Source organism: Myotis myotis, unplaced genomic scaffold (genome assembly GCF_014108235.1).
Source record: "Myotis myotis isolate mMyoMyo1 unplaced genomic scaffold, mMyoMyo1.p scaffold_m19_p_4, whole genome shotgun sequence".
Lineage (NCBI taxonomy): Eukaryota > Metazoa > Chordata > Mammalia > Chiroptera > Vespertilionidae > Myotis > Myotis myotis.
Genome location: NW_023416346.1, coordinates 89,300,534 through 89,324,675, shown reverse-complemented (window position 1 = coordinate 89,324,675; position 24,142 = coordinate 89,300,534). Strand labels below are relative to the sequence as shown.

General features: G+C 39.4%; 1 protein-coding gene and 1 pseudogene across 2 annotated transcripts in view; both read right to left on the bottom strand.

The window, feature by feature from the left end:
- The window catches only part of SLC16A2 (solute carrier family 16 member 2), a 178,442-nt gene that overhangs the window by 6,624 nt on the left and 147,676 nt on the right, over positions 1-24,142 (bottom strand). Inside the window, exons 2-4 of one of the 2 annotated variants that reach the window (XM_036304076.1) lie at positions 6,964-7,108; positions 3,183-3,633; positions 2,079-2,222 (exon numbers count right to left, since the gene is read on the bottom strand). In XM_036304076.1, coding sequence (XP_036159969.1) covers positions 2,079-2,222; positions 3,183-3,633; positions 6,964-7,108 — 740 coding nt within the window. The remainder of the gene's footprint in view (positions 1-2,078; positions 2,223-3,182; positions 3,634-6,963; positions 7,109-24,142) is intronic. The other variant, XM_036304077.1, reaches the window with a different exon arrangement.
- Positions 17,759-18,893, bottom strand: LOC118653353 (annotated as a pseudogene).

Here is a 24,142-nt window from a genome sequence, read left to right as displayed (position 1 = left end):
ACAATGGGTTCTTAAACTGGACCGGAGGGCCGGAACAAAAGCATGGATGGAGTGTTTGTGTGAACTGATATAAATTCAAAGTAAACATCATTACATAAAAGGGTATGGTCTTTTTTTTTTTTAGTTTTATTCATTTCAAACGGGCCGGATTCGGCCCGCGGGCCATAGTTTGCCCACGGCTGATAATGCCTCTGCCTCCATTGGAACTCAATCTGCACAATAGAAAGCAAAAGCTGCTCATGCCCTACCACTCTCCTAGGGACTGTGGTGACAACTGAGCTATGTGGCTAGGCAGGGCTACTTACTGCCTCTCATCAAGATAAAGTCTAGGTCCAGTGATAGCTTACCCTGATTTTCACTAACCTTTGGCATCTTGGAGCTGCTGATACTTACAGGAAAGACATGCAGGGGTGTCATGTAGAAGAGGCTGGAAAAGCCACACATACTCCCATGTAAAAATATACCCAGATAAGTCACTTGCTGATATTTGCACAGGAATTCAAATTTTCATAATTTCCTTATCTTAATTATAGGCTTTTGGTTTGACCGTGGTCAAGTTTTTTATCATCTCTGGGACTTGGCTTTTCCTTCCATCACTTAGAGTAAAGTGGAATATGAAAAGGGCATAACATAGGAGTTCAGCTCTGCTACTACTGTCTAAGTCATTTCCTCAGTTTCTCCATCAGTATGAGAGATTGGACTGGATGAATCATAAGGGCACCCCTAGCTCTGACAAAGCAGATTAACCAGTTCTGGCAAACCTAACACAGAGTTAAATACAATAGGAAACCTTGTCCAGGACATCTGATGGTATTTAGGAAAAGACTTTGGTCTGTCAGAAGACAAAGAAATCCCTGCTGTGAGTGTAGTTAGGGCCCTTTGAAAAAAATGATTTTAGGGCTTCCTCAGGGGAGTCAGAACTCAACCACTTCCTGATGGTGATAACATGTTTTCTGGGACTGCCATCACCCCTCCACAGGGTTTCATACTTAGGTACCTTCTAGTAAACACAGCTACAGGAGCAAAAAGCATGAACCACATCATAAAGGCAATATTTCTATAGACAACGATAGACAACTTGAGCAGTAGTCTATTCCAACCAGACCAGAGCCCAGTTCACACAGAAAGTGGCCTCTTGAATATCCATGAGGCTACTTGCCACAATATGAGGCTATTTATGTCACTGTCAGAAGGATTAAAAACTTGCATGGCTGTAACATTTTTTTGACTTCTCAAAACTGGGTCACACATAGATTTTTTTTTAATCCTCACCTGTGAGGTGGGATAGGAACAATAATTATTCTCACTGTACAAATGAAGAAAGTGAGGCTTAGAGAAGGGGAGTGATCTGACCTTTTCTGTGTCAATCAAGAGGATGGCATTTAGGCCCTGGCTGGCTAGCTCAGTTGGTTAGAGCATCGTCCTGATATACCAAGGTTGAAGGTTCGATCCCCAGTCAGGGCACATACAAGAATCAACCAATGAATAAATAAGTGGAATAACAAATCTCTCTTTCTCTTTTCCTCTCTCTCTAAAAGTCAATCAATAAATAAAAAAAGGAGGATGACATTTAACAGCTAGGGCTTGGTGCCAAGTATCTCTGGAAATATAAGAGGTGATGGGCCTTGGGCCTAACCTAGAGGAGAGAGACACTGGGTATAGAGCCTAGAGGAGAGAGACACAGATGCCCAAGACCCTCCAAGAGAGTTTAGGGTAGCTATGAGATCACCCCTCACTGGGGGCAACATCTAACTCCTGGCCTCACTTTCCCTCTTTCAGATGAGAGAGCCATTATTAATAAATGTTTCCTTGAAAATGGTCTTCAAGGTTCCATTTATATTGTTCTCAATCTTGATGAAAAAGTAAAAAGAAGTATGATTGCATTCATTTGAAAGCAAGGGAAACTGAGGGTCAGATAATTTTATTGACTTTCCCATGTTGTACAACAAGCTGGTGTCAGAGCTGAGGCCCAGGGTGCAGCAATGACACAACCTACCATTTTATCCTAAAAAGTGGGGATAACCTAACATCTTTGGCAAAGTGTTATTCCCCACAGTGGACAGCATGGCCACACTCACCTGCAAGTAGATCTTCTTAAGTCCAGGAATGGAGTCACTGACACGGCCTGATACAAGGCGCCCGAGGCCTGAGGTAGCCCCAATACACACCAAGAGCACCCAGGTCTGCTTGATTTCCAAGAACTCCTCTTCCACATACTTCATCTGAAAAGCATATCATAAACCCCCCCCAGGACAGGAGAAAAAAGAGGAGCTGACTGGTTAGCTATTGGCATATTCAGAACCCTCAACTGCTTACTTGTCTGGACTATGACAAGAACTTCCTTCCTTGTAGCCCCAGCTCTGGGGCAAATTCCCTGGCTGCTTCTAAAGTTTAAAAGGCTACATATCTCCTGGTTCTCTAGATCCTGGGCTTTTGAACAATAGCTGAGGTGAGTGGGTATCTCCAAGTCCTGGCAGGAAAGAATACAGCCTTAACAACTGAGAAAACCAATGGTTCTTCTACAACCTCCCTATTCCCTGACCCAGAACTGACAGACCGGGGAAACAGTAGGTCACCAGGGGAGAAGGATCCACCAACTTTAGAGTAATACTTCTAAAAGTGTGTTTTAAGAAACATGAGGTCTATGAAAGATAACTGGACTATAAGTGACAGTTCTTTGGCCATATAAGTTGGGTAGATGCTGGTTAAACAAAGCTGAAGGATTTATTTACTGCAGGTATTTTTGGTACCCTTAAAAGATTGCTATACAATTTGAAGCTGAAGAGATCTAATATATGTTATTTCTTAACAGAATTATTTGACCACAAAGACCAGCATTCCATAGAACACACTTTTAGAAAATCCTATCCTTGAGTCATCTGGGCCAGTCTCCTGAATCCTAGTAATACTTATCTTCTCCTGAAAATCTATCTTGACTTACCAGTGGGAGAAACCACAGGCATGGACCTTCCCCTAAGGAATTCCCCCTATTTCCCATTGAGATCTTCCCTCAACCTGTGCTCTTTTCCACTCTGAGTCTCTCCAAGTACTGTTTGTCTTTTTTCCCAAAGGTCTCCGTTCTGTCCTTTCAATGTCCTTCACCCCTACCTTCTGGCACTTCAGACAGGTGAAGGGCAGATTCTTGGGACAAAATAGGGTGGGCCCACCCTGGTATTCCTCACCAGGTGTACGTAGGGAACGAAGTAACCAAGGGCAGCAGCAGCAATCCCAAAGGCCCAGATGCGGTAGGTACGTTGACGGAACACTCGCATGTTGAAGTACTTCCTGAGTTGAGCCAGAAAGCATTGGCACAGGGTGTGGACACCTCTCTTGCTTGGGGTGTCTTGAGAGCTGGGCAGGAGGGGCCGGTAGGTGAGGGAAAGCAGCGTAAGAATAAACATGAAGGTACTCAGCACCTGGAAGGTTTGGGCAAGCTTTATCTTAGCCCCCAGCATTTTGATGAGAAGGGGGAAGGATATGGAGAAGATGCTACTCCCAGCAGACACTACACCATTGGCCAGACCCAGACGACGTTGGAAGTAGTGGCCCAGGATGACGAGAGATGGCTGAAAGGCGAAGGAACAGCCACAACCAAAGAGAATCCCATAGGTGAAGTAACGCAGGCTTAGTGAGCTGTGGGAGAGACACCAAGAGCTATCCTCAGCAGCCTGACCAGCAAATCCACCTGCCCCTTTCCCTTCACCCTCCTGAGACCTGCATGCCCCCACCATTAACCCACAGCCCCACTTAACACTGACCCTCAGAACAGACAAAGGACAGGACCTTCTGGTCCTCATTTTGCAGATGGGGAGACAGAGGTTCAGAGAAGTAAAGTAATTGACCCAAAGTAGCATAATGGGGTCAGAAAAGCTTGGACTTGACTCCAGGTCTGTGTGATTCTATTTTGATTCATAGCACCCAATCAAAGATGATTGTTCAAAACAAAGTCAGAACCAGCCTATGCAAAGGCTGGATGATGGGGCTATAAGGAATAAGTCAGTGACTTAAAACAGTTTTACCTACTGCTCACCTAGACAGAGTGGTAGGCTGGTAGCCAAAGCTTTATCCAAAGTAACAACAAAGGTCTGTAAGGGCCCAAGATCCTGGAAGGTTAAGACCCTCCATAGGACTCTTTAGTGTCTTTCTCCATGCTCAGAGCCCTTAATATTTCAGAGAATAGCTAGTGGCCTCCTGAGAGACAGCCCATCCCTAACCCTGCTCAAAGTCTGAATATCCCAAGACCCTTTACTCCAGGCCCTAGGTGATCTGCATGGGCTGTGGTCGGCAAACTGTGGCTCGCGAGCCACATGCGGCTCTTTGGCCCCTTGAGTGTGGCTCTTTCTAAACCTTAGGAGTACCCTAATTAAGTTAATAACAATGTGCCTACCTATATAGTTTAAGTTTAAAAAATTTGGCTCTCAAAAGAAATTTCAATCGTTGTACTGTTGATATTTGACTCTGTTGACTAATGAGTTTGCCAACCACTGTGCATGGGGATCCTGAGGTAAAAAGTCCCTTTAATTTTAAGAGCCTGGCTTCTGTTTCTATACATGGTATAGGTTAGCTTCCCAGAGTAGCCTGGCTGCTTGATGGGAAATGGAGCCTGAAAAAAGTTATGGGTCTCACAAAGTAAGACACGTTCTGGCTTAAAATTCTTAACCCCTGTGATGGCCATAAACCTCTGTCAGCAGGGAAAAGGCCATGTGAAGTTTAGTTTGGCCAGCTATCTGCCCCCCCAAAAAATATTGGCACAACCTAGTGAGGAATCTTATCAGTTTTTTTAGCTTCCACATATTGTATAATAGTTTTTATCTGACAATTTAATTACCTAATATTCTCCATAGTTAGGCAGTTCCTCCCCATAGATATCAGTCCTTATACTAAAGGACTGTGCCTATGCTGTAGAGATGATGTGGTGTTAGCGTGCATGATTCCAACCACAGCTATTATTACCAATACTTTCCATCTATTTGCATTCACCAGATATGACAAGGGCTTTGATTTCAAAAGGATTGCCTCCACTTGGAATACATAGCTAAGCCAACTGCTCCTCTTTTGTCATTCCTTGAGGCCTGCTTCCATGAGATTCTAGTGACTCATTGGGATGGTCTGGGCCAGGGGTCTTGTCTAAGGGACAGGAGTTAGACCTTCAGAGTGAAGGACAATGGGGGCAAAGCATGAGGTTCAGTCCAGGGTGCTAGGTGATAGATCTATTTTTAGCTGTGCTCAAGGCAGGAGGCCCCTAAATAAGCTTGCCAAGTTCTCCCCATCCCTGCCTGCATTCCTCTCTACCTCACACCATCCAAAGGAACTCAGAGCCCTAATTCAGACAACAGGAAGGATGACTTGGAGCCCTAACCACAAACAGAACAATTTTCCACTGGATGTGAAGCCACCCAGAATATTTCTTGGCTCTGAAGATGTTCTTACAGAAAAGGCAAAGGGGTTGGGGGAGGGGCTTAGGGGCTGGAAAACAGAACGCCTACTCCAATGTGCCTAAAGAAGAGTGCCAGAAGAAAACACATCTGAGCTCCTTCCCCTTCTGTAACAGCTTATGTGGATTGGAAGGTAAATGAGATCCGTATGTTGCTAATTTGTTTACACTTTGCTATGCTCAGCCTTAAAAAACAGGCCTCTTTTGTGTAGTGCTGAGACTGGAGCTGATTATGAGGCCTAAGCTCTTCCCCACAAGGAGCCAGACACCAACTTGCTGAGGGCAAAAGAGGCCAACAATTGGAGGGGTTCCAAAAGTGTTTGGAACTGCCTCCCTGGGAGGGCTGAGCAGGTTTCAGGTAGGACATGATTTTTCCCTCTGTCTGAACTAGATGGGATGGAGCCAAGAAACCATTGCAGGACATATACAAGCTCTGCTGCAGGGTAGGCTTGGCAGCCAGAAGTGCTTATGTCATTAAGCTGGATCATCCTCAAAGGGCCCAATTATGGCAGAACAGGATTATCATTCTTTGATGTTAGTGGAACCCTAGAACTAGAGAACATAACCATGATCCTACTCTGGGGAGCCAAGCTCAGAAAACAAATCTCTAAGTTAACTGTATCTTTAGGACAGCATCTTCCTACACAAGCTCAGCAGATTGCAAGTAGGAGGTACCATAACTTCCAAAGTGGCTTTGGCAGAAAGTTGATGACATTCTTTAGGAATCCCATATTTCTCAGTCTATAGTGGAGGATTTTCACTTCTCCCCTCAACTACAGATATGCTTCTGCAGGGCTGGTAGAAAGGAAATAGAAAATGAACCTGTAACTTGCTCCTTGAATGACACTACTGAGTTCTGTCAATGGGACTAGAATTTGACTCTAACTTTGGTCTAGCTGGGTAGCTGGGTACTAGGTTTGTACTCAGTCGGGGATGCTGCTAAATATTCATTTTAATACCCAAGACATGAATCTTATCTGTCCCAAACTGTCTATGCATTTGCAGCCAAAATATCTTGAAAGGGGCCAGAAATGCTAAACAGCCTTGGAATCCACACCCTCAGGAATCCTATAATGATAGGTGTCCACATGAGCTTTCTCTAAAAGCTCATTCCCAAAAAGGCTGATGAGGTCATGAGATGTGTGGTACATTGAAGAAGAATAAAATGGAAGAGTTGGAAGAGATGTGAAAACACCATCTGGTCTAATCCTTTCATGTTACCAATATAGAAATTGAAGCCCAGAGAGAGGAATGGTACTCCTCAATTGTTCCATAGCCATTCAGTGGCCAAAACTGGACATGGGCCCAGCTGTATGAACTCCCAAACTTAGACTACTCCCACCACTTTTGAACTCTTTGGTCCTCTTTGGGCACAGTGAATCCTACCTAGATGAGTCCTATTGGAAAATAAGGACCCAGCATAGAAAGGACCATAAGAGAGTCTGCAACGAGAAAAGTGTCCCTAATTGAAGTCCAGAGAGAAGCCAACCCTTAGGCTTGGGCAATTGACCAGCAACTCCTAACCTTACCTGGTGAAAGAGCTGGTATGGAGGCCAATGAAAGCGACGGCAGCCCCTGCAGTTGCTGTGATTCGGCAGCCCAAACGATCAGTAAATATACTCACAATGGGAGAACAGAAGAAGATCATGCCCATTGAGAGGGCTCCCACCCATGCTGCAGAAAAAAACAAGTACAAAGATACCTTAGCTTAATGTGGTACCTGGTAGTATGACTGGTATCTCAAGTCTTCCCTGATCTTACACAGGGAGCATTGCATTGGCCTGCACTGCCAGCTAGCTACTCCCTAGTGGCCAGAGAGATTAGGTGATTTTCAAAGTACCTATAGCAGGGCAATGTGAGAAATAAGAGTCTAGTTTATAAATACACCCAGAACTTCAGAGCTGGGGCGGGGGCTTAAAGATCAAGTCTATGATGAAGTATAACTAGCCACCACACAGGTGTATATTTCTCAGCCTCTTTAGCTGTTTAGCATGATCATGTGACTGAATTCTGACCAATAGAATGTGGGTTCAAGTGATACACACCACTTCCAGGCCTGAACCATATAAAGTCCCATCAGGTTTTTACTTTCTGGTAGGCTACAACTGCAGAGTGGGTCCTTGAATAACTACATTGAGCAAACTTCTTCCTCCCTCTCCAATATGGAATCCCTGCACTGAATGTTTCATAAGAAATAGAGAAATTTCTTGTTCTTTAAGCCACTGAATTTTTTTTTATTATTGTAACCACTTTTTAAATTTTTTTATAGAATTTATTGGGGTGACAGTGGTTAATAAAATTATATAGGTTTCAAGTGTACAATTCCATAATACATCATCTGTGTATTGTATTGTATGTTCACTACCCCAAATCAAATCTCCTTCCATCACCATTTATCTCCCTTTACTGTCTTCTACCTCCTGCCACCCCTCTTTCCCTCTGGTAATCACCATACTGTTGTCTGTGACTATGAGTTTGTTTTTCTTTGCTTAATCCCGTCACCTTTTTCACCTAACCCCTTAACCTCCTCTCCTTTGACAGCTGTCAGTCTATTCTCTATATCTTTGAATCTGTTTCTATTTTGTTTATTAGTTTATTTTGTTCATTAGACTCTGCATATGAGTGAAATCATATGGTACTCATCTTTCTCTGATTGGCTTATTTTGTTTAGGATAACACTCTCCAGGTCTAACCATGCTGTCTCAAAGGATAAGCTTTCCTTCTTTTTCATGACTAAGCAGTGTTCCATTGTGTAACTTTACCACAGCTTTTTTTATCCACTCAGTTTTTTAATTACCATTTGTTACAGCAGTTAAATGAACAAAAACTAAAATATCCCTCCACTACCATTTTACTCATAAAGAAAAAGGTCCAGTAATATGAATGGACTTACTAAAGATCACACAGCAAGTTAGTGGCAGAGCTGTTACCCAAACCCAACTCTTTTTATTTCTAGTCCAAAGTTAATTGTGTCATTATATATCTTTTATTGGGTTTATCTTTCACTGGATGTGTGCAAGCAGAGGCTAGATATAAAACAAGGGATTCAAGCATTGGGGTAATATTTGGACTGTCCAACATTTTAGGCTCTTCCATGGATGCTAAGCCAGATCTATAACCTTCGGCACTCAGCTACTTCACTTCAGCTCCAAGAAGCATGGGCATTAATTAAGCCGTCAAAAGGTAAAGCTCATCTTGCTCACTGCAACAAAGTCCGGTGAAGATGTTAAGACTCAGGAGCACAGAAGGCCACAAACATAAGACAGGTTCTTGAGCCACCCAAAGATTTGTAAGGAGACTGTGCAAGAGAGTCATGTAACCATCATGCTGAAATCCTTCATTGGAGCCCATTTTGGGCAACTTCCTGGCTCTGAACTTGAATATTCTAGAAGAATTTATTCTGTTTATAAAGGCTCTTAGGTATCTGTAACAATGCTCACCAGGGAGAAATTTGTCCTTTTGCTTATATTTTTATAGCCCATTTCACCTTGCTCAACCCTCAGAAAGAAAGCCCGAGGGTTTTTGTTTTTTTGAAGGCTGTTATTAAATTTCATCTGAACCTCTCTTTTCTAGGCTAAATAATCTTAGTTCCCTTAACTTTTCTTCTTAACCTTAATTTCTAACTCTGTAATTACTTTCATAACTCTCCTCTGAACACATTTCAAGTTTTCATCATCATCATCATCATCATCAAAAAGCATCATTGCCCTAGCTGGTTTGGCTCAGTGGATAGAGCATCAGCCTGCAGACTGAAGGGTCCCGGGTTTGATTCCAGTCAAGGGCACATGTCCGGGTTGTGGGCTCAATCCCCAGTAAGGGGTGTGCAGGCGGCAGCCAATCAATGATTCTCTCTCCCCTCTCCCTTCCTCTCTGAAATCCATAAAAAAATATATATATTTTAAAAAGCATCATTGAGTATCACCTGAGCAGTGCACCAGGCCAGCTTCTGGCTCTCTTCAATTGTGGAGGCTCAAGTGCTCCAGAGAAGTGCAATCTGAGTGAGATCAGGGCTAGCCTACTGCCTGTGTCTTTTACCTCAGTGCCTAAAAGCTTGTTCAGATCCCCACTGGGAAAATTTGCTTTGCTGGGGTGCCATCTTGAGCCATAGCTGCCTGGCTCCCAAAGTACTGTCCTGGGACAGCAGGGAGACCTGAACTCTCATCACAATTTTACTTCTTACCTTGCAATTTCACCTCTCATCAGCCATGGGGCTTTGAGCAAGTCACACAGCACTTCTCAAGTCTTATCATCTGTAAAACGGGGATTAAAATTTCTGATGGGCCTTCCTCAAAGATTTTTTAATGATCAACACGTGTAGTCATATGTATAAGAGAGCTTTTTAAATAGTAATAATCACATCATATACAAAAATTAATGCAAATGGATCACAGTCTTAAATGTAAAACTTAAACTATAAAAAACTTCTAAAAGAAAGTATAGGAGAAAATCTTTCTGATCTTTAGTTAAGCAAAAATTTCATAGATATTTACAAAAGTAATATTTATAAAGGAAAAAATTGATACACTAGACTTCAAAATTTGAAACTTCTGCTCTTTGAAAAAATGGTTATGACAATGAAAAGGCAAGCCACAGACTGGGAAAAAATATTTACAACACAAACATCTGATAAAAGACTGGTATTCAGAATCCAACTGTGAGTTGACTCTCACAACTCAATAATAATAAGAAAAACAATCCAATTTAAAATTGGCAAAATATTTGAATGGACATTACCATGAAAACACAAACACACATAATATGAGTGGCAATTAAGCATATGAAAATATGCTCAATGTCATTAGTAATTCAATAAATGCATATTAAAATAAAAATGGGATACCACCTACAACTTGCTAAAAAGGCTCTTTAAGAATAGGCAATACCTAGCACTAGTGAGGATGTAGAGGAACTGGAAATCTCATACACTGCTGATGGAAATGCAAAATGTTATACCTACTTTGGAAAACAGTTTGGCAGCTTATAAAGTTAAACATACAATTACCATAGGACCCTGAAATTCCAGTCCTAGGTATTTACCCAAGATAAAAAAAAAAAACTTGGTTCACACAAAAACCTGTACTTAGATGTGCATAGCAGCTTTTTCCCCCCATAACAGCCAAACCTGGTAATAACTCAAAATTAACTTGTGAATGGATAAATAAGTGGATATACATTATTATAATGTAATATCATTCTATAATAAACAAGAATGAACTATTGTTATAGGCAACAATCTAGACACCTTTCAAAGGCATTATGCTAAGTGAAAGAAGCAGACACAAATTCTGGAAAAGGCAAAACTGTGGGACAGATAATGGGTGCCAGGGGGAAGCTTGGGGGGAGAGGATTCATTACAGAGGTACATAAGGGAACTTTTTATTTATTTATTTATTTATTTATTTATTTATTTATTTATTTATTTATTTATCTATCTATCTATCTATCTATCTATTTATTTATTTATTTAATTTTTTCTGTATTGATTAAGGTATTACATATGTGTCCTTATCCTCCCATTGTCCCCCACCCCTCCCCACTCATGCCATCACCCCCTCCCCCGGTGTCTGTGTCCATTGGTTAGGCTTATATGCATGCATACAAGTCCTTTGGTTGATCTCTCCCTTTTACCCCCACCGTTCTCTATCTTCCCTCTGAGGTTTGATGGTCTGATCGATGCTTCTCTGTCTCTGGATCTGTTTTTGTTCATCAGTTTATGTTGTTCATTATATTCCACAAATGAGTGAGATCATGCGATATTTATCTTTTTCTGACTGGCTTATTTCGCTTAGCATAATGCTTTCCAGTTGCATAAGGGAACTTTTTAGAGTGATGAAATGTTGTATATCTTAAATGTAGTGGTGCTATTCTTTTGTAAAAATTCATGGAACTGAGCATATTAGAAAAGTGAATATTACCGCATGTAAATTATAACTCAAATCTGATGTTATAAAAATCTCTTCCTGTAGCAAAGCAGGAAATGCCAGTGAGAGATCTCATTTATGATGTATGTGCTTTTATTCTGGCTGGATTTTAAAAAAAATAGTTCAAATAAATAAAAATATTTAAATATAATATTATCTTACTGACATTTCATCAACTAGAACTCACCATTGTTTGGTCCTTCCAAATAAACAAAATACAATACAATGAAAACTGATTATTGGGGTTGAAGGTATTTTTTTGTACAGTCAAAGAAAGTTGAAATTATATTTGGTGTAGCTTTTTTTGTTAATGGCATGTATCCATCATTATGGCACCATAAAAAAATATTTTCACTGCCCTAAGAATCCTATATGCCACCTATTCACCCTCCCCTCCACCCCACTTCTGACAACCATTTATCTTTTTCCTAGAGGCCTGATGCATGAAGATTCACGCAAGAATGGGCCTTCCTTCCCCTGGCTGCCGGCACTGCTTTTGCTCCAGCCTGGAGCCGCCTTTCCGCCTTCCCATGCAGCGCAGAGGCCCGGAGCGGCTGGGGCACCTGGCCGCTTGGTGCCTGTGTATGCAAATAAGCTCCCCATCTTTGTTGGGTTAATTTGCATACTTACTCCTGATTGGCTGGTGAGCATTGCAAAGGTATGGTCAATTTGCATCTTTCTCTTTTATTAGTGTAGATTGTCTCCATAGTTTTGCCTTTTCCAGAATGCTATACAGTATAGTTGGAATCACAGAATGTGTAGCTTTTTCAGATTGGCTTCTTTCATTTTTTAATATGCATTCAAGGTTCCCATATGTCTTGTCTTGGTTTGATAGCTCATTTTCTAGCACTGAATAATATTCCATTATCTGGGTGTACCACTATTTATTGATTGATTAACCTACTGAAAGACATCTTGGTTGCTTCCATGTTTTGACAATTATGAATAAATCTGCTATAAAATCTGTGTGCAAATTCTTGTATGGATGTATTTTTTTCACTCATTTGATTAAATACCAAGGGGCAAAATTGCTAACTTGTATACTTAGTTTTGTAAGAAACTGCCAAACTGTCTTTTAAAATGGCTGTACCATCTTGCATTCCCTCTAGCAAGGAATGAGAGTTCCTATTGTCCCACATCCTCATCAGCAATTGGTGTTGTCAGTGTTCTGAATTTTGGCCATTCTAATAGTTCAAAATAGGTACATAGTGGTTATCTCATTGTTATTTTTATTTGCATTTCCCTGGTGATATATATTATGATGAGTATCTTTTCATATGCTTATTTGTCATCTGTATACTTTCTTTGATGAGGTGTCTGTTAAGGTCCTTGGCCCATTTTTAAACTGTGTTATTCATTTTCTTATTGTTGAGTTTTAAACATTCTTTGTGTATTTTAGATAACAGTCTTTTATCAGCTATGTCTTTTGCAAGTATTTCCCCAGTGTGTGGTCTATCATCTCATTCTCTTGACATTGTGGCAGAGAAGTTTTTAGTTTTAATGAAGTCCACCTTACCAAGTATTTTTTTCATGAATCATGCCTTTGGTATTGTATCTAAGGAGTCATCAACAAGGTCATCTAGGTTTTCTTCTGTTATTGTCTAGAATGTTTATAGTTTTATGTTTTACATTTAGGTCTGTGATCCATTCTGAGATAATTTAAAACTTTAAAGCTTGAAATAGTTGGTACACGATATTATATTGATTATATTAGTTTCAGGTGTATAATATAGCGATTAGACATTCTTATACCTTAAAATATGATGTCAGCCCACTAATTCTAGTCACTGTGCAAACTTATTGACTATATTGCCCTTCCCTTTTTTACCCACCCCCCAACTCCCTCTCTTCTGGTAACCATCCCTTTGTTCTCTGTTTCCATGAGTCTGTTTTTTTGTTTGTTCATGTGTTTTGTTGTTTTAGATTCCACATGTAAGTGAAACTGTATGGTGCTTGTCTTTTTCTGCCTGCCTGAAGTATTTCACTTAACATAATACCCTCTAGAGCCATTCATTTTGTCGCAAATGGCAAGATTTCATCCTTTCTTATTGTTGTGTAATATATAATCTCACAATTTCTTTATCCATTCATCTATGGATTGACACTTAGGATTTTGAGTTAATTTTTGATAAGGGTGTAAAGTTTGTGTCTAGATTAATTTTTTTTTTGCATGTGGATGTCCAGTTGTTCCAGCACCATTTGTAGAAAAAAATCTTTGCTCCATTGTATTGCTTTTGCTTCCTTGTCAAAGTTCAGTTGGCTATATTTATGTGGATCTATCTCTGGGGTTTCTATTCTGTTCCATTGATCTATTTGTCTACTTTGTTCATCTCCTCCAATATTGTGTTGGCTATTTGGGGTCTTTTGCCTCTCCATATAAACTTTAGAATCAGTTTGTGGATATCCACAAAAGAACTTGCTGGGGTTTTTATTGAGATTGTATTAACTCTATAGATCAAGTTGGGAACTTATATCCTGACAATATTGAATCTCCCTATGCATGAACATGGAATATCTCTCTGTTTATTTAGTTCTTTTAAATTTTGTTTTTAAGCATTTTGTAGGTTTACTCATATAGTTTGTACATATTTTGTTAAATTTATACCTAAATATTTCATTTTGGGGGAAGCTAGTGTAAATGGTATTTGTTTTAATTTCAAATCCCACTTGGATACTGTTGGAATATAGCAAAGTGATGGACTTTTCCAGGAGATTTTTAGTTGATTCATTCAGGTTTTCTATATAGATGATCCTATCATCTACAAACAAAGGCAGTTTTATTTCTTCCTTCCCAATTTTTATACCTGTTATCTCCTTTGCTTTTATTATTTTATTAGCTAGAACTTCCATTATAGTTTTGAAAAGGAGAGTTGGGAAGGAACATACTTACCTTGTACCAGATCTTAGTGGGAAAACTGCCAGTTTCTCACCATTAAGTGTGATATTAGCATTATGTTTCTTAATATAGATTTAAAAAATTAACCTACTTTGTGTTTTACCTTTTAAAATTTGAAATAATTTTAGATTCACAGGAAATAACCAAGATACTCCAGAGAGGTACCATGAATCTTTCTTCCAATTTCCCCCAATGGTTACATCTTATTTAATTATGTTACAATATCAAAACCTGGAAATTGACATTGGTATATTATATGGGTTTAGTTCTATATCATTTCATCACATGTGTAGTTTTGTGAAACCACCACCACAATCAAGATACAGAACTATCCCATCACCACAAAAATCTACTTTGTGCAACTCTTCATAGTCACATCCATTCTACTCCTCCACCATCCCTAACTTCTAACAACTACAAATTTGTTTTCCATCTCTATAATATTGTTTCAAAAAAGTTGCATAAGTAGAGTCGTATTGTATGTGACCTTTTGAAATTGGCTTTTTCACCCAGCATAATGCTATGAAGAATTTAAAGTGAGTTTCTTGAAGACATCATATAGTTTGGGCATTTCTTTTCAAATTTGCTATCCACTCTGCCAATCTGGTTTTTTGAATTAAAAGAAACTTTTCAATTAGAGTTGACATTTATTTTTTCAATTTTGTTTTATTGCTTAAAGTATTACAAAGAGCATTACATATGTCTCCTTTTTCCCCTTGACCTTCCCCTGGCCTCCCCTACCCCTCAGTGTCTTGTGTCTATTGGTTATGCTTATATGCATGCATACAAGTCCTTTGGTTGATCTCTTACCCCCCCAACCCTCCCCGAACTTCCTGCTGAACTTTGACAGTCTGTTCGATGCTGCTCTGCCTCTGTATCTATTTTTGTTCATCAGTTTATAATGGTCTTTATTATCCATAAATGTGTGAGATCATGTGATATTTTTCTTTCATTGACTGGCTTATTTCACTTAGCATAATGCTCTCCAGTTCCATCCATGAACTACAGTGGGAAGCCTGGGGAGGGTTGGAGGGGGTGGTAAGAGATCAACCGAAGGACTTGTATGCATGCATATGAGAATAACCAATGGACACAAGACACTGGGGGGTAGGGGAGACATATGTAATGCTCTTTGTAATACTTTAAGAAATAAAACAAAATTAAATTAAAAAAAATAATTCCTTCTTTTTTTACAGCAACATAGTATTCCATTGTGTAGCTGTACCACAATTTTCTAATCCATTCTTCTGCTGATGGGCACTTGGGCTGTTTCCAAATCTTAGCTATGGTAAATTGTGCTGCTATGAACATAGAGTTGACATTTAATATGATGGGTAGCATAGTATACAGGATAATGATTACACATTTATATAACTTACAAAGTAATCCCCCCAATAAGTCTTGCAGTAAACTGACACCATATATACACTGAGTGGCCAATTTATTATGACCGGCCAGATTATTATGACCACCCCATTAGTAGTTCGTTGGGCCACTTTTTGCCTTCAATACTGCGTCGATTCTTCTTGGCATTGACTCCACAAGATGTTGAAAGGTTATGCAAGGAATCTAACACCATGCCTGATGAATAGCACTGTCCTGTTCTGTGAGATTTGATGGTTGTGGAACCAGCTGCCTGATGGCTCTTTTAACTTCGTCCCACAAATGCTCAATTGGATTGAGATCTGGTGATTGTGGGGGCCACCTAAGCAAGGTAAAGTCTCCATCATGTTCTTGAAACCACTCCTGCACAATAAGAGCACCGTGGCATGGCACATTGTCTTGTTGGAAGAAGCCATCTCCATTGGGATACGCCATCAACATGATACTTAGGTATGTTGTGCTATTCAGATGTTTATAATGGTTTGGCCCTCTAGCAACTTCAGCACGAAATTATAGCTAATTTGCCTACAAACGTCAGGTGGTCATAATTACCTGGCCACTCAGTGTATTTATTAAAAGATTGACTATATTCCCTATGCTGTAGTTTACATCCCCATTTTGTAATGATCAATTTGTACTTCTTAATCCCTTCACCTTTTTCACTCAGCCCCCAACTTCTTTTCGATATTCTGTATCTGTGAGTTTGTTTTCTCTTTTTTAAATTTTGTTTTAAAATTCCACATGTAAGAGAAATTATATGGTGTTTGTTTTTCTCATTTGACTTATTTCACTTAGTATAATAGCCTCTAGGACCTAGAGTCTAGGTCCATCCATGCTTTTACAAATGGTAAGATTTCATTCTTTTTATGGCTGAGTAATATTCCATCGTGTATATATGTACCACATCTTCTTTATCCATTCATCTTTTGATTAGTAAATTTAATCAATTTACATTTAAAGTACTTATTGATAGATATGTAGTTGTTGACATTTTAGTAATTGTTTTCTATTGTTTTTGTAGTTCTTCTCTGTTCCTGTCTTATTCTTTTGCTCTCTTGTATGTTGATGACTTTCTGTAGTATTGTGTTTGAATTTCTTTATCTTTATTTCTTGTAGTTTTTGGTTTGTGGTTACCATGTGCTGCATAATTACCAGGCTGTGTTTATAGCAGTTTATTTTAAACTTATGGTCACTTAAGTTTGAACACACTCTAAAAACACAAATATTTTTACTCAGCTCAACCACATTTACAGTTCATAATTATTTTTTACTTATTTTTTTGTGTTTGTGTGTATACCTTAATTTACTGTTGTAATTATATATGATCTTCCTACTTTTACATTTTAACCTTTATACTAGCATTAGTATTGGTTGATCTACTGATTTTATTATGTGTTTGCCTTTGTCAGTAAGAATTTCTCTTTGCAATATTTTCTTATTAATACTTTTATTTATTTTTTTCGTACAAAAAGTCCCTTTAACATTTCTTATAATGCTGGTTTGGTAGTATAAAATCCTTTAGCTTTTTCTTGTCTTGGGATCTATCTGTCCTTTTTTTAAAAAATATATTTTATTGATTTTTTTACAGAGAGGAAGGGAGAGAGATAGAGAGTTAGAAACATCGATGAGAGAGAAACATCGATCAGCTGCCTCCTGCACATCCCCCACTGGGGATGTGCCTGCAACCCAGGCACATGCCCTTGACCGGAATCGAACCAGGGACCTTTCAGTTCACAGGCCGACGCTCTATCCACTGAGCCAAACCGGTTTTGGCCTATCTGTCCTTTGATACTGAAAAACAGCCTTTCTGGGTAGAGTACTCTTGGTTTTAGGATCTTAACTTTCATCATTTGAATACTTCATGCCAATCCTTTCTGGCCTGAAATGTTTCTGTAGAGAAATCAGGTGACAGTCTTACTTATTAATTTATTTTTTATTTATTGATTTTAGAGAGAGAGGAAGTGAGACACAGCGGATGGGAGAGAGAGAGAGAGAGAGAGAGAGAGAGAGAGAGAGAGAGAGAGAGAAGAGATTTGTTGTTCCACTTATTTATGCATTTATTGGTTTATTCTTTTTTATTTTATTATAGCATAAACACATTTATTTACTAACGAAACAGTCAATCTTAATTAAACCAACTCAGAAATAGTTGCATGTAAAGTGGTTGTGATAACTGAACACTGTAATGGGGAAAAAAAGCGTGGAGAGATTTGCTTATTGAACTGAGCTTGTTTATTCTCATGGCTAATTCCTGTCTGGAAGGATGATGGAATTCTTACTCCACTTTTTCATAGACCCGAGTACAGTTGATGTTGTTCATGACGCATTCCACCACTAGCTTCCCGCCCTCCAGCCGCCGCGTGATGGTGCTCTCCTTCCCGTCCCACTTGTGGTGCAGACGGTATGAGTTTTCCTGCCATCTGCTGTGGTCTCTTCAAACTTCTCTTCCAGGTTGCATGAGAACTGGGTGGTTTTCAACGTGCTCTTGGTTTTGACAGTGAGGTGTGTGCCATCGGAGGTGATGACACAGTCTGGCTTGGCCATAGTGCCCACTTTCCACAAAGCCATTCCCACGCCTAATTCCTTCATGTACTCATCGAAGCCTTTGCTCTCCACTAAGCGCCATCTCCCTACCAGCTGCTGGATGGAGGCCATGGTGGGCGCAGAGTTGCACAGGACCTGAGCAAAGTGGAGTGCGGTGATGGGAGCATGGTCCATTGGTTGATTCTTGCATGTGCCCTGATCAGGGATCAAACCTGCAACCTTTCTTTTTACTGTTCTGATTTTGTGTTTTCTGCTACATTGTCTTCCAAGTCACTGTTTTGATCATCTGCTTCATCTAACCTGCTGTTGATTCTTTCTCATGTGTTTTTATTATATTTAAATTAAATTTATTGGAGTGACATTGGTGGACATGATCATATAGGTTTCAGGTGTGGGTTTCTATGTTACAAAATCTGTATGTTGTACCTTGTTCCCACTAACAATAGTCAAATTTTCTCCCATCTGTATCTATAAAAGCCTAATATGCAAATTATCTCCTTGGGAGTTTAATTGGGATATTCGGAGTTTGATTGCTCACTATGATGTGCGCTGATCACCAGGGGACGGGTGGTGTGGAATGAAGGAAGGCCCCAGCCAGCAGTAGGCAGCTGGAAGGCCCTGATTGGCCCTGATCGCTGGCCAGGCCTAGGGACCCTGTCTGTGCACAAATTTTGTGCACTAGGCCCCTAGTCACCACATAATAGGAGCCCGTTTACCCCCCCCCCCCCCACTGCCTTCCCTCTGGCAACCACCACAGTGCTGTTTATGTTCATGAGTTTCAGTTTAATATCCCACATATGAATTAAATTGTATGGTTCTCAGCTATTGCTGGCTGACTTATTTCACTTAGCATAATATTCTCAAAGTCCACTCATGTTGTTGCAAATGTCAGTATTTCATCCTTACTTATGGCTGAGTAGTATTCCACTGTGTATATGTACCACATCTTCTTTATCCAATCCTCTATCACAGGACACTTTGATTGTTTCCATGTCTTGGCCACCATGAATAATGCTGCAATGAACATAGAGGTACATATATGTTTGTGAATACATGTTTTCTAGTTTTTTGAGTATATACCCAACAGAGCGATTGCTGGGTCATATGGTAGCTGTATAATTAGGTTTTTGAAGAATCCTTAGACTGTTTTCTATAGTGTTTGTACCAGTCTACAGTCCCATCAGCAGTGAATGAGGATTCCCTTTTTTCCACAACCTCCCCAACATTTGTTATTACTTGTCTTGTTGATAATGGCCACTCTTACAGGTGTGAGGTGGTATCTCATTGTAGTTTTTCTTTGTATTTCCCTAATTACTAGTGAGGTTGAACATCTTTTCATATATTTATTGGCTCTTTGTAATATCCTCTTGGGAGAGGTGTATTTTCAGGCCCTCTGCCCACTTTTGATTGGATTGTTTGTTTGTTGTTGCATTTTTAGAGTTCTTTATATATTTTGGAAATTAAACCTTTGTTGGAGTTTGCAAATAGCATCTCCCATCAGTTAGCTGTCTCTTTGTTTTGTTGTCAGTTTCTTTTGCTGTGCAGAAGCTTTTCGTTTGATATAGTCCCATTCATTTATTTTTTGTTTTACTTCCCATGCCTTTAGAGCTAAGTTTGTAAAATGTTCTCTAGGACCAAGATTCATAAGTTTTGTACCTGTATTTTCTTCTATGTGACTTATTGTTTTGTGTCTTATATGTACTTCTTTGATCCACTTTGAATTAATTTTTGTAAATGAGGACCAACTGTATTACATTTTCATTCATTTGCATATGGTTTTCCAGTTTTCTTAGCACCATTTATTGAATAGAATATCTTTACTCCATTGTGTTTCTGGCTTCTTTGTCGAAAATTATCTGTCCATATACATGTTGTTATTTGTCTGTGGTTTTCTTTTCTTGTGATTTATTTATCTGGTCTTGGCATTAGGGTAGTATTGGAGTCATAGAATGAATTGAAAAGTGTTCCCACCTCTTCTTTTTTTTTTTAAAATAAGAGTTTGTATAGGATTGGTGTTATTTCTTTCTTAAATGTTAGGAATTCACCAGTGAATCCCATGATTGACCCTTTTATTTTGAACACTTTATAGTTCTAATAAGGCCCTTGCCATCAATCTTTCTGTTTTAGTTGTGTGTCTCTTCTGTCTCCTTATTTCTTGTCTCTGCCTCTTGCCTCTTTCTCATACTCTCAGGTGAATTTTTGACAATTTGAGTCTGTAAGGGCTGCCCAGTCCCCCCAGAGAAAGCTGAGGAAACTGTCCAATTTGTAGTTTCTCTAAAGATTAGTGGTTTTTTAGTTCAAGAATCATGTGTGATATACTTTAGCTACTACTGTTGATAACTGACGATTGTGCTAAGTCAGTGGTTGCCAAATCAGTGGGCCATTAAGTAGAACCCAGTTATCCCTGGAAGACTGAGGCAGGAGTTAGAAGGCCTGCATTTTCAGAATTGACATGGATGCTCCTAAGAATGAATTTCTTTGGGCCTCAGTCTGACTATCTATAAAATTAGGAATGGAATATCTCAATCTCCTTATTAAAAAAAATGGAAGTAAATATACAATAATGGCAGAGAGAAGGATGCCAAATAACTTTATAAGTGGGTAATAAGACAATTTATAGTTTCAGTGATTATTTGACTATACAGGTTTTGACACTCAAAAGTAGCCTATTAACATTGGTATGCTTTGAGACAAAGTGTGGAAAGTTAAAAATGGGATTTAAAATGTTTGGAAAAGAATGTTTTCCAGTATTCCTGTGGCAACCCAGAAAACCACCACCATGTTCTAATGAAGAATAAAATTTAAAACATTGACAGGATCAAATACCAGGACAAAAAAGAAAATACTTTTGGAATTCTTTCATAGAGGCTTGATAAAAATCTGGAGTAAACTTCTAAACACAATACTTGGATGGTGAGTAGCTGCCACTGTCAATAGATTGAGAGGCTGAAAGCTCAAAGAAAGAGCTCTTTAACACAGTGTTTTTCAGAAAATGAAAAAGGTTTGGAATCAGCTTTCCTGAACAAGAGTATTTCATTTATTCACTGGAAAAATACCTACCTAGCACTTAACTCTGGGTCCTGTATAAGGCTAGAGAAATAGTTAATAAAAGCTCAGCTGGAGGTCACTCTCTGCCATCTCAGTTCCCAAGGAAAACCAAGTTGCTGTATTCCTCCCCTCTGGAGCTCCCTGGCTGACACCTAAAGTGTATTTTCTTTCCTCCTCTTAAAAGTGTTCTACCAATGCTTTCAGTCATCTGACTAATAGGTTCTGATCACCTAGCCATATGTGTCAGCATACCATCAGCACAGTCCTGAGCTGCTTGCCACCTATCCCACATGGTCTCCATGCCCTACCTATGTTATTCTTACCATATCCTCTAATCCCAACTAGGTTTAGTTTTTTCACCATGTTCTGTGGACCCTAAAGAGGAGTGGAGATGGAGCAGAAATAGGGGAATATTTCTGGCAACAGAGATTCCATTTCACAATACCATTTTCTCCAGCAGTTGGGCAGTTAAGCCTCAGAACATGAACTCCTAATCATATTTGTCATTCCTTCATAGTACTGTTCACCTTATCAGGAAGCAGGGACTCTTGAATAGAGCTACCTCTTTCCCCATTACCACCGCCTTCACCTCTTGCTCTCTCTTTCATCTACTCCTTTCCTAGCTTTGTCTTTTCTTTGTCTTTTCTCCATTGTTCCCTGATTTGAGCTTCTGTTAGTTGTCAACAACAACAGGAATTTGTGAAAGCCTGTAATATATTTGGAGAGTTTGGCTCTTGGAGTATCTTCTCCCCCTCTTTCAACTCAGAGGGAGAGCTCAGCTAAGTTGGTTTTTGGCAGCCAAGGAATGAGGAATCTGGTCTCACATCTGAGTTCTTTTCTGAGCAGTCTTCCTCTACTTCAAAGCCTATGAGCCTAAGTACAGAATCAGGGTACTAATTGAGCACTTGAGTGAAAACAGTTATAGCATAAGGAATCTTGAAGGCCAATAGGCCTAAGATGGAATTGGAAAGGTCAGGGCTCCACTCTTGCAATTTCTAAGCTAAACAAAAGTCCAGCTGGTGGTGTGTGCCTAAAGCAGGAATGGAGGGGGGTACCTGTTGAATACAGACATTATGTTCACTTCAGGTACAGGCATTTTGGGGACCAACTCTCTGGGAGTACTCATTCACCTGAGGGTAGTGTTTGAGGTTGAAGAGAACTCTGGGAGCCACTGGATGAAAGCTGTGGACAATGGGTTTATACATAGTTAATCCTCAAAGTCCTAGGGTTTTGTTAGAAAGTTTATTAGTCAAAAGCTAGGCATTAGTTTAGCTCTTAATGCAGCTGTGGGTTTAAATAATGCTCTCTGCCTGAAAGAAAGTTGTGGGATGCCACATCTGATTTTGCTGGGTTGTTTAGAAAGATGACCCTCTACATCACCTGTTAAAATCTACTTTTCACCGTTCCAAACTCTCCCAAATCTCAGCTGCCTCATCAAAATATATTTGTCTTCCTCATATGAGAGCAAGAGTAATATGGGAATCAATAAAAACTCCTAGTTTTGAGACCAAGGACTGTCAAGAATTCTATAATACCTCTACTAATGCCTTGTATTTTCCAAAAAGGAAAACTGAGTGCAAGAAAGGTAAAGGATACCCAATAGCACTTATTTACCATCAACATGTTTATTATCATTATAATTATAACTATTGTTTCTCCTTTTAAAAAATATAGTCATCCCTAGATTATTTTTCTTCTACTAAATTTCCTCTGATAATGTTTCCTGCCAACAATCCTTTACACACTTTCTCTTATATCATTAATCTAGGTATTAGATTACCTTACTTTTGTTTAACATAGCAAATTTTCTTTCACTTGGGATTTTGACCTCTCTCTAAATCTTTAAATAGGAAAATTTACTCTGGCCTTTAACCATGAAATTTATAAATTTCATTGCTCTTATTTTAAGAAAGGTGTTTCTTATTCTACTGTAAGATATTTTCAAACAATGATAATATGTCATTTATTTAGCATCCTCAATGCTTGTGGGATTGCCCTTTCTCTGTTCCAGAGAGGATGATAATTAACTGTTGAATAAGTGAATATCATATATGAATGGCTTCATTTAAAATATATATACATTTAGCATTTAAAAACTATATCAAACTACTGTTTTCTATTCTTCCCATGAAGTATAGCTAAAAAAACTGAATATTGTATATGAAACAAATAAAAAAGTCTAAAGGGTAGAGAGAAAAAGGCCGATGGTCTCAGGACCAAAGGAACAACACAGCAATTTTATTTTTGCCTCATATATCTTACATCTGGAGCTGAAGAAGCCATCAACCCAGAAATTCCAATGAGAACAGACAAAATAAGCCCCAAATAAAAGCCTGCTTTATTTAGAAAAAACAAACAAACAGGAAAGGGGTAGCCTAGCAAAATAGAACACTTTTAGACAATAACTGCAGCCAAATGCCATGGGAAAAATGCTTTTCAACTGACCTTTACGAGTAAAGGCCTAGTGGAGAACCTAGACTTCTACACTCACCCAGCTGTAACAAGGTATCTCAACCTGTCTATCCCCTCCCATACTGAGATCCTGTCAGAGTAAACTGAGTGGGGAGCCAGGAATTCCATTATACTGTACCCCCATGAAGTCACCATACAGGGAGCCTGGACTTTCACCATTGCCAGACTGTAACTCCAACTCTCCTCCCATTCCTGGAGCAATGCCAAGGTGATGACAATAAAGGCCAAGCAGGAAAGCAGTATTTTTACCATCTCCTGGTATCATATCAGTTGAAGCAATGTGGGAAATAGTAGCAAGGGACCCCTACCTCTTCCAAAAAAAGAACGTATCAGAAGAAGCCTAGTGGAAATCTTGAACACCAAACCCTGATTAGCAATAACAAAGCACCTATCTTCCCCAGGGTGTCAATGGAGGCTAAGCAGGGAACATGGACTTCCACCCCC